Source organism: Hevea brasiliensis, chromosome 9, assembly GCF_030052815.1.
Source record: "Hevea brasiliensis isolate MT/VB/25A 57/8 chromosome 9, ASM3005281v1, whole genome shotgun sequence".
In the NCBI taxonomy this organism is placed as follows: Eukaryota; Viridiplantae; Streptophyta; class Magnoliopsida; order Malpighiales; family Euphorbiaceae; genus Hevea; species Hevea brasiliensis.
In genome coordinates this window covers 6,148,143-6,159,628 of record NC_079501.1, presented here as the reverse complement: position 1 = coordinate 6,159,628, position 11,486 = coordinate 6,148,143, and the positions used below count along the sequence as shown (strand labels likewise).

The following is an 11,486-nucleotide window of genomic DNA, read 5'->3' as shown; positions in this document are numbered from 1 at the left end:
TTAGACTTAACTCATTTTCAAAATTAAATTTGGTTCAGTTTGTCTACACTCTTAATTGTTCACAGGCTTGTGTATTTTAAGGATATGAAACTAAGTCTAGAACACTATTTTTTTATATATTATAATAATAATTTTTATATTAAATTAGAATAAAAAAAATTTAAGAGAATTTTTAATTTAATATATGTATATATTCTAAAAAATTATAATAAAAATATTTTAATGAAATAAATTTATCTTCTAAGATATATGGTAGATGCATCGGATAAAACTATGATAAATCCATCATAATTTAAAAAGTCCAATTTTCTCACATAGTCAAATGAGTATAAACATCTAAAACTGGATTACTCAAAAACAATAGGGATATAACCCATTTTCAGTCCTCATAAGTACGGCATTCGTCTGTCTCCGGGTTGTCCTTGCAGTAATTCTCCAAAGGGTCAGACTGCTTCTTCTTGTCCCTCGCATGGCTAGCAGCTGCACTCAGCTCCTCCACTTCGTCCCAAGCCGCTACGCATTCCCCGCTCGCTGGGTCGCCGGCGCAGGCCTCCTCCGCGCTTTTGATGCTTTCTTCCACTTTCTCCGATATGCTATCGGGGGCTGCTCTCACTTTTTGGATTTGCACGCGTCCAGACCCCAATTGGTATGCCCTCTTCCATGGGTAGTTTAACTTGAAGATGGGTTTAGCCTTTGGTGCTTCTGTGGCCTTGGCTAAGACTCTGGGAGTTGAGATGTTAAGACCAGCTGATGTTAAGACCAGCTAATGTTGACATTTTAGTCTGCTACTTCGCTTTCTGTAATATCTGCTATGTTACGGTCTAGTAATGGGCACTTGCTAATGTCGATGGACGGTGACAACGGAGAGCTATATTACTGGGATTTGCAAGTTTTTTTTTAACGCATATTTCTTATCACGTGAGAACCAATTGCATGCTTCCACGATAGATAGGATCCAGATATTTTAATAGAAACCGATAAACAGTGAGGGTAAATTATAGGTTAACCCCTGAATTTTAGAAAAATCACATATTATTCTTTGCTTTTGAAAATAAAACAATTAAATACTTCATATTTAATTTCGTCAATAAAAACGTCATTTTTTAAAATTAATGAAAATTTTATCATGAATAATGCATAAAATGACCAAAATACTTCTCCTTATTATGCCTCTCTCTCTCTTTCTCGATTCTCTCTCTATTTTCTTCCTCTCACTGCACTCATGCAAAGTCTCACCCTTTTTATTTCTCTCTCACATAAAAAAAATATATATATTTTTTTTTAAATTTATAAGGTTATTTTTAAAATTTTGATATTATATTTATTTTTTATTTAGCTAATATCTAGTTTTATAACTTCAAATAAAATTATATTTTTATTGACTAAATAAATTTGATAAATTAAATTATTTCATTTTAGATGGTATGAATTATTATGTTATAATGAATTTATTTATAATAGTGATATAGCCTGCTCAAAATATCGTCAAAGAGTTTAGCAATTAGTAAAAAAATTAATATAACAATCAAAGAGTCAAGCGTTCGATTAAAAGGTCAACAGAGAAGAAGTCATAATCAAAGAGCAATTCGAGCATCAAGTGGCTTGGACTAACAAGTCCGAGCATCAGACACTGACTAGGTTAGAGCTGAGCAAACATGAGCAAGGGGACATCTGAGTAAAGAATGGGAGTGGATGCTGCCCAACGCGACTGAGCATCACCTTTATCAGGCATCAGTGGAAACAATCAACACTGAAAAGCAAATTTGTATGCAAAAATCTCAAGAGAACAGTTGAGCATGTCAATAATCTCACAATTAGCTACAACAGCTTTTTAATCTTCAGCCTATAAATATTAAAATCAGACATTAATCATGCAGAATAAAGCTAAAATTTCTACTGAATTTACTCTATCATTTTTAAAACTTCAAATCGATCAAATTCTAATTTTAGCGTTGGGTTGCTAGCCAATAGGCCCGCATATATTAATAAGAAGGTTTAAAAAATTACTACGTAGCAAAACTTTATTTTTTTATATATATTTTTTATATAAAATTATATTATCATATTAAATATTAACTTTTTATTTAAATATTTTTAAATTTCAACTACTAAAACTTTATCTTATTAAAAAATAATAATTATCTAAAAACTTTTTTTTTTTTACTAAATCTTTTAAGAATTTTAAAATTTAAACATAAAGTTTAAATTTCTTATGTTTAAAGTCTAATAATTTTAATAATGATATTTTAAGATAATTAAAATTTTATTTTAATTTATCTTCTTTATTTTATTAATGTATAAAAATTTTAAAATATAAAATATTTAGAATTTAATAAAATGATTAGATGATTGGTTTTTCCAATCATTTAAAAATATTAAATAAAGTATGACTGAATTTAAAATTCTATTTTAATTTATCTTTTATTTTAACTACTCTCATAACATATATATATATATCTCCAAAAGCAAGTTCAGCACCCAACCACCATTATCGCCTCCACAGAAACAAAGATGAAAGCTCTAGCCTTTAAGCCTTTTGAAGTTTCAAAAAGCTCTCTGGCTAGCCTCCAACAAAAGAACAAAGAAGAATTTCTACAAGCTATTCAGGATCGTCTGAACCAACTTCCATCAACTTCTTCAAAGTCCAATATCATCATTCCAGACATTCCTGAAGCCTCTGTCAATGTAATGGAATAACCGTCTTACGAAGAGAACGCCTTCCAAGAAGAACCTCTTCCAAGAGTATATAAAGTTCATTGGCAGAATCCCCAACAGCTTTACTATCCACGAGCCACTGCTCCAGATATCAATCTGGAAGATAAGCCGAGTGCCCTCTCCTAAAGCCGCCACAATGCTTCTTCTGTCTATAAATGGAACATAGATGGGATGTCAGAATACAATGTTCTCAACATTTTCCAACAAATGACGATGGCCGCAAATGCCTATCGAACCCAGACAGGCACCACTGATCAGGCTATTGCAGAACTTCTCATAGCAGGATTCTCAGGTCAACTAAAAGGATGGTGGGATTACTATCTCACTCCCCAGCAGAAACTTGAGATTCTAAAGTCTGTTGAACTCGATGAAGATCAAGATCCGATACTTGATGAAAATGGCAGACCAATTCAAAATGTTGTTGCCACCCTCATCTTAGCCTTGACACTTCACTTTGTCGGAGATCCTTCGCATCTCAAAGACAAGAATGCCGAGCTTCTTTCAAATCTTCGGTGCAAAAAGCTTAGTGACTTCAAATGGTATAAGGATACTTTCCTTACCAGAGTTATGCTTCGGGAAGACTCTAATCTACCATTTTGGAAGGAGAAATTCCTTGCTGGCCTCCCCCCTCTCCTTGGTGAAAAGGTTCGAAATAAGATCAAGGAACAGAACAACGAAAAAATTCCTTATGATCAGCTCACTTATGGAGAACTCATCAGTTTCACCCAGAAAGAAGGCTTGAAGATTTGCCAAGATCTTAAGCTACAGAAACAACTCAAATGGGAGCTCCATAAAACCAAAAAAGAACTTGGAACCTTCTGCCAACAATTCGATATTTCCTACCAAAAACCATCTTCCTCTTCAACTTTCAAACCATGCACAGACTGTCAAACCAAAAGACATCGCAAGCACAAAAAACACTTTTCCAAACATAAAACCACCTACTACCAAGACAGACCTCCCAAAGGAAAGTCTTACAATAGAAAGTACCAAAAACCTTCTCAAAAACCCTATGATCCCAATTCTACTCCCAGAAAAGATGTTACTTGCTATAAATGTGGCAAGAAAGGTCACATTGCAAAATATTGCAAGCTCAACAGGAGAATCCATGAGCTCCAACTTGAAGAAGAAACTTTGTATAAACTTGAAGCCCTTTTGCTTGAATCTTCTGATTCTGAAGAAACTGTTTCAATTTTTTCAGAAGATAATCAAGCCCTCCAGCTTAATGAAGTCCTCTCCGACTTTTCTACTTCTGATAAATCCGAAAAGCAACTGAATATGCTCACCAGAGATCAAAGGTTTATTCTTGATGTTATTCAACACATCCAAGACCCTCAACTTCAGAAAGAATATCTCACCAAGCTTCAACACTCTTTTGAGGCATCATCTTCTGAAATCCCTTCTACTTCTGTGCCATCTAAAGCCAATAACCCATATGACCTCACAGTCATCTTACAAAAAGCCAAAACTTCCAAAACAAAAACCTCTGCTTCCACCATTCAAGAACTTCAGACTAAAATCAAAACTATCAAGTTTGAACTCAAGCAACTCCAAACCAAACAGAAGGAAGACTCTGTTGTCATTCAACTTCTTCTTAACAAATTTTCTGAAGAAGAAGAACATAATCCAGAACCTGAAACTGAAACACCACAACTAGCCAACCTACAAGATGTTCCATATAATTTTATTTCAATTTCAAAACAAGTCACTTCCCAAAAATATTTGGTCAAAAGAACTTTGAAAATTTCTGATGATTTTCAATTGGATACTATTGCTCTCTTTGATACAGGTGCTGACCTTAATTGTATCAAGGAAGAAATAATTCCAAAAGCATTTCGAGAAGCAACTACTGAAAAGCTAAAGGCCGCTAAAAACTCTTATCTCGAAATTGATTCAAAAACTAATGCATATGTTTTGAACAATGGTTTGCAAATCAAAACTTCATTCTTACTTGTGCATAACATTCATCATACGGTCATACTTGGCACTCCATTCATAAATCTTATTACTCTTTATGCTGTTAATTATGATCATATTTCTGCCAAACTTAAAAGAAAGAAGATTGTTTTCCCTTTTATTGAAAAACCCCAAACTCGTAACTTGCATATTATTAAAGCCTGCTCTGTTTATGAAAATCAACTCAACTGTCTGATTTTGTCAAAGGAAATAGAACTTCAAAACCTAAGGAAAACTGTTTTAATCCAAAGAATTCAAAATCAACTTCAACTTCCTATTTTAAATAAAAGGATTTCTCTTCTTCAACGAAAAATAGAAAATACTGTTTGTTCAAATCTTCCGAATGCTTTTTGGGAAAGAAATCAATAAGTTGTTGATCTCCCTTGTAAAAATGATTTTCAAGAATCTCAAATTCCTACTAAAGCCCGCCCAATTCAAATGAATAAAGAACTTAAAGACCACTGTAGAAACGAAATTAAAGATTTGCTTTCTAAAAATTTAATTTCTGCTTCAAGGTCCCCCTAGAGTTATGCTGCGTTTTATGTTAACAAATCTTCCGAAATTGAAAAAGGAGTCCCCTGACTTATTATTAACTATAAGCCTCTTAACAAAGCTTTGAAATGGATTCGTTACCCGATTCCAAACAAAAAGGATCTTCTTCAAAAACTTTTTGCTGCAAAAATCTTTTCAAAGTTTGACATGAAATCTGGCTTTTGGCAAATACAAATAGCTCTCAAAGATCGTTACAAAACTGCTTTCACCGTTCCGTTTGGCCAATATGAATGGAATGTCATGCCATTTGGTTTGAAAAATGCCCCATCTGAATTTCAACGCATCATGAATGACATTTTTAATCCATACTCTGCATTTTGCATAGTTTACATTGATAATGTCTTAATCTTTTCATCTTCTATTGAGCAACATTTCAAACATCTAAGAACTTTTATTCTTGTTGCTAAAAGAAATGGATTAGTAGTTTCTAAGTCCAAAATTAGTCTTTTCCATACTAGAATTAGGTTCTTAGGACACTATATCTCCAATGGTACAATCTCACCAATAGAAAGGTCACTTCCTTTTACTGATAAATTTCCTGACAAAATTATTGAGAAAACTCAACTTCAAAGATTTAAACTATGTCTTAGATTTCTTTCCAAACTTAAATAAACTGCTTCAACCACTTCATGAAAGACTCAAAAAGAATCCTAAGCCCTGGACACAGGAACACACTTCCCTTGTTCAGAAAATCAAAACCCAAATAAAGCAAATTCCTTGCTTACATCTTGCTGATCCATTTGCTTTTAAAATTGTTGAAACTGATGCCTCTGATCTTGGATATGGAGGAATTCTAAAGCAACTTAAAAATAACAAAGAAGTTATAGTTCAGTATGTTTCTGGACATTGGGATGAAACCCAGAAAAATTATTCCACTATTAAAAAAAAAAATTTTATCCATAGTCATCTACATTCAAAAATTTCAAAGTGATTTGCTTAATAAAAATTTTTTGCTTCGAATTGACTATAAATCTGCAAAAGAGGTTTTGAAAAAGGATGTTCAAAACATCGCTTCTAAACAAATCTTTGCTCATTGGCAAGTTATTTTAAGTATTTTTGACTTTGATATCGAATATATTAGAGGAGATATGAATTCTATCCCTGACTTCCTAACTCGTGAATTCTTGCAGACTCCTCACAATGATACCAAGAAAGAAGACTGAAGAATCAACGAAAGAAAAATCTTTAGCTTCTACCTCAAAGAAAACTTCACCCAAACCCCAAGCTTCCTCTCAACAACTTACACTAAGCCAACCTAAGATGACTTTCCAAAGCCCTATTGTCTCATGGAATGCTTTATTCCAGAAAGAAATAGATCAACTTGACCAACCTTCAACTTCCCAAACTCCTCCAGAACAACTCTCTCCAAGTGATTTGCAAGTTTGGCTTGCAGGCCTCATTAATCACCCACAACTTTGCCAGTCCCTCAGAGATTCGCTCCTAGAAGGACAACACAAAAAACTTTTGACTCAAGCTTGCTCTCAAGAAGCTGAGAGAGAAATTATTGTTCAAAACCAAAAAACTCTCTCTCAAAAATCACTTTCAACTCCTAAACTTGTTCCTTCAAAGGATTTGACTTTAAAATCAAATGAACCAGTGGTTTCACAAAACTTTTCTCAAAACTCTGGTTCAGCATTCAACTAGATTTTAAATGATTTTTATCAAAGTATTTTAACTATTGAGGATGGATTTTATGATTCTAACCATTGTTTATGTGCAGCTAAGTTCTTTGGTTCTTGGTACTTCAAGCCGTGGGATAAGTCTAAAGATCCAGCCTACTACCAAAGTATCTTGATTGAAACTGGGTCGGTCAAAATTAAACACTTCCTAAAAAACTCCCCTGTCCCAAACTATTCCACCTGCACTATACTCAAAGTTATCCACCCTGCCAATTGGGGACAAGACTTATCTGCCCCAAAGAAATTTCAAGCTAGATTTGGACAAAGCCTCCTTTCTACTACAACTTTCACATATTGGGATTACCACCAAGCTTGGATAAATGCTTTCCTAATCCAAAACCCCAGCAACTGTCACACTTGGCTATTTTTCTTCCAGACAGTCTCCAAATTTCACTTTCCCAAATGGTTCGCCCAATGGTGGAACTGAATGGGAGCCATCCCTGAAATATTGCCCTCGGAAATCAATCAAGGGTATGCAACTTTCAAGGCTCGCTATAAGCTTACAACTGAAGAAGACATATTTCATCCCCTCATACTATTTGCTTCGAAGTTCTTTGTGTCATGGGTTCTTTCATAGGACTATGGTTACAAAACTGATCAACTTCTCAAAGGCCCAGTTCTAATTCACAAGTTCAAAATTAGATGGTGGTCCAAATTTCAAAAACATCAAAAGGCCTCCTTAGAAGTTGTGGAACAATGGCTACTCAAACAGCCTAAGGAGCAAAGACAACTTCCTTCAACTTCTGCCCAAAACGCTACGACTTTTTTTGCCCAAAAATCAAATGCTCAATCCCTCTTGGCCCAAGCCAAGTATGAAGAATAATATTTTACTATCATGCAACAATTGCTGAGTAACAGGTCCTCCACCTCGAAAACTCCAAGCCAAGCTAGCTCATCTTCTGATGTGTCAGTCTCGATAATGATAACGAGGATGACTGCTTTGGAATATTGTCTATCTTAAAGCACCAATAACTCTTCACATGCCTACAGTTCGATATCAACTTTTTTGGCTATCATCAAGACAATTTTGGTCATCACATAGCTACAGGAACTCCACTTATATATCTTTTTAACTTTCACATGTGTAATAATAACTTATAATCATTGTAAACCTCTTTCCTTCATCTATAAAAAGAAGAGGCTCTCTACTTCATTTTACAAGTTTTTTCCTTATAAGTCTTTCTTAGGGATACCTCTCCCTTTCCTTATCCTATCTCATTGTGAGTGTCCGATGTCAGAGCTTAAATAAAACTGTCTTCTTACAATCTTTATTTGTATTTATTCTTCACATCTATATCCGTGGCTGGTTCTATCGCCCATATTTTTATGCTTTTATAACTTGTTGTTTTATTCTTTATATCTATATCTGTGGCTGGTTCTATCGCCCATAATTTTATGCTATTATAATTTGTTGATTTATTGCATCCTCATTTTCATTTTATTGCATCTTCTTATTATTTATTGTTCTTTCTTTTTCTTCTTTATATTAATTATATCTTTGTTGGATATCCCTTCGATCATATATATATATATATATAATCTTTTCATAAAAGTAGTTAAAATAAAAATATGATTTAAAATATTTTTAAGCATAACTGAATCTAAAATTATAGTTTAACTTATCTTTTTATTTTAAATCATCTCATAAAAAGATTATATATAACTATTTAATTTATCATTTATTTTTTTTTTTCAATCATGTAATCAGGTCATTTTTAAATACACCTATCACCTTTGTTCGAATTAAGAAAAATCCTATAAAGCTTTTCTAATTTAGAAATATAATTAAATGCAGGCAAATCCAGTTCACACCGGCTACTAAGAAGAACTCCAAGTCAAGTAGAGTTGTCTGAAGTGATAAATGATTGTGAATAAATTTATTATTAAAAATATTTAATAGGTTAATAGAATTTTGAATTTGAACAAGACAAATGTGACATTTGGTCTATGCTTGTCTTACTATCTTTTTTCCATTTTCAAATAGTTATATCACACCTTTAAAATTTGTATATTCTAATGTTTTTATTCCTATATTATTATTATTATTAAACTCTATTATGCATATAGTGAGACATAGTTAGTTTTACTTTTCCTGCATTCTTAATTTGTCTTAATTTATTAAAATAAAGTGATATATTAGTTCATAAATGAACCTAAATGATAATAATTTCAAATAATTAAAATAATAATAATAATTTTATTTAAAAATATAAAATCACTGTTAGATAATGTCTGAGTTTAACTTTTCATTTTAATTAATTATATATATATATATATATATATATATATATATATATATATATATATATATATATATGATAAACATATATATCTGAAAACTAAATATTCAAAATCAAAATTTGATAAGTGTTCCAACCATTAATCAATATTTAATTAAAAAATTATTTAAAATATAAAAATATAAAATATTGAAAATTTCATTTTAAAAATAAAATTAATTTTATTAGATAAGATCTAAATTTGTTTAAATGATCATTTTAACTTATCATTTTTAATTATGAATTTAACTATTAGTATTAAAAAATGTTTAACTTAATAATTTTATTTTAATAATTATTGGTGTTAGATTAAAAAAAAATACATGTTCATGATAATGCCCATTTGTATTTATGCCACTTATCATTCAACGGTGAGGCTAACAATACCAATATAAAATATTAACAAAATATGGACAAAATTTTAGTATGATTTTGAAAATATAAAATATTAATATAAATATTAAATTATATTATATTATTAAAATAAAAAAATTTGTTCAATGTGCAGGCAAAATGATTAATTTAGTATTAAATTTAATTATAATAAATATGTTTAAAAATATTTCACTAAATAGTTTTGATTTCCCTTTAAAATAAACATAGTTTTAATTTTACTGTCACTAATATTTTTAAATTAAAAATTAAAAAATCTTATAATGAGTAATAATTATATTTAGTAATTAATACTTTTCTATTATTTATGTTTGGAAGATTAAATTAATTAATAATTATATTTGAAAATTTAAATTATACAATAATTGTATGTTACAATTGTTTAGAAAATGTAGAAAACTTGCTATTAATAAATTCAATTAAAAATTATCACTTGACATAAATATGATAAATTTAAAATCATATCTCCTATTCAATTTATTTTACAAAAATCTGAGCTATCTGTTCATCAGAAAGTGAAAAATAAATATATATAAAATTAGCATATGTATTTATTGGGTATAATTAATAAATTTATCTAATTAACTCTTAAATTTTTACGTCTCTAATTAAAATGAGCTTTTCAAGTATTTGTACTAAGTAAATAATAATAATAATAATAATAATAATAATAATAATAATAATAGTTACTTATTATAGAATTAAAATGTAATACTTAAATATTTTGTAACTTACATATATATATAGTTAGAAAATTAATTATTTAATCAAAATTTAAAGAAATTATATAATTAATTAATAAAAAATAGAAATAATTTAATAAAATTACTTTACACATATATACACAATTTAAAATTTTTCTAAATAATAGTAAAACAATATAACATGATTAATATTCACCAACATGATAATATTAATTATATTATAAAAATATAAAAAATAATAAAAATTAAATATTAATATAAATTTTTTATTTACCATAATTATAAAAATAAAAATTTATTTTGTTTTCCCATAATTCATTATATATATAATTGAAACATATTTTAATTAAATACATATTAAAATAAGATAAATAAAAATAAAACAACATTAAAGTAAATTAAAATTTATTAAACATATAAAAAGGAGAAAGATGATAAAGTATTTAACTCTGTATGACTATTTTTATAGTATAATTTAAAATTATTTTATTAATTTTAAGATATATAAGTTTTAAATTTTTATTATTAAATAAAATAATATTTTTAATTAATTAATCATGAAAATTATAATAATTATAAAATATAATAATTTCTATATGATAACAATACCAAGAGAAAATCTTACTGTTTTATATATAATTGTTATATTAATTTTAATATATAAAAATTAAATAATGTCTTAAATTTTGTATTAATTATTTTATATTTTATTATTTATTAATTAAATATTATTTCATATTTTTTTATTAATTTTTATCTTTCAAACTTTTAATTATAATCTCATAACAAAAATAATAAAAATATAATAATATAGCAAAAATATTACTTAAAAATATAGAATCATTTGAAATTGATTCAATTATCTCATTATTTTTATTATTTTAAATATTAAAATTTTGTTATATACCTAAAAAAAATATAAAAGAATTAAATGAAAAAAATTATATAGCAATACCATGTACAATATTATGCGGCAAATAAAAAATAATAACATATGTCAACTTCTTTAAGAATATTTCTCTCTATATATATATATATGAAAATAAAAATTTATTTTATTTTCCCATAATTCATTATATATATATATATAATTGAAAATATATTTTAATTAAATATATATTAAAATAAGATAAATAAAAATAAAATAAAATTAAAGTAAATTAAAATTTATTAAATATATAAAAAGGAGAAAGAGGATAAAGTATTTA

The 11,486-nt window shown here is 28.7% G+C and overlaps 1 protein-coding gene across 1 annotated transcript; it reads right to left on the bottom strand.

Moving 5' to 3' along the window:
• Positions 1-257: 257 nt before the first annotated feature.
• Positions 258-1,732, bottom strand: LOC110639807 (calvin cycle protein CP12-1, chloroplastic-like). The gene is made up of 2 exons (XM_021790894.2): positions 1,670-1,732; positions 258-763 (listed from the first exon to the last, which is right to left on the bottom strand). Exons 1-2 carry the CDS (start codon positions 1,730-1,732, stop codon positions 380-382), a joined length of 447 nt encoding a protein of 148 aa, XP_021646586.2. The 3' UTR covers positions 258-379.
• Positions 1,733-11,486: the final 9,754 nt, after the last annotated feature.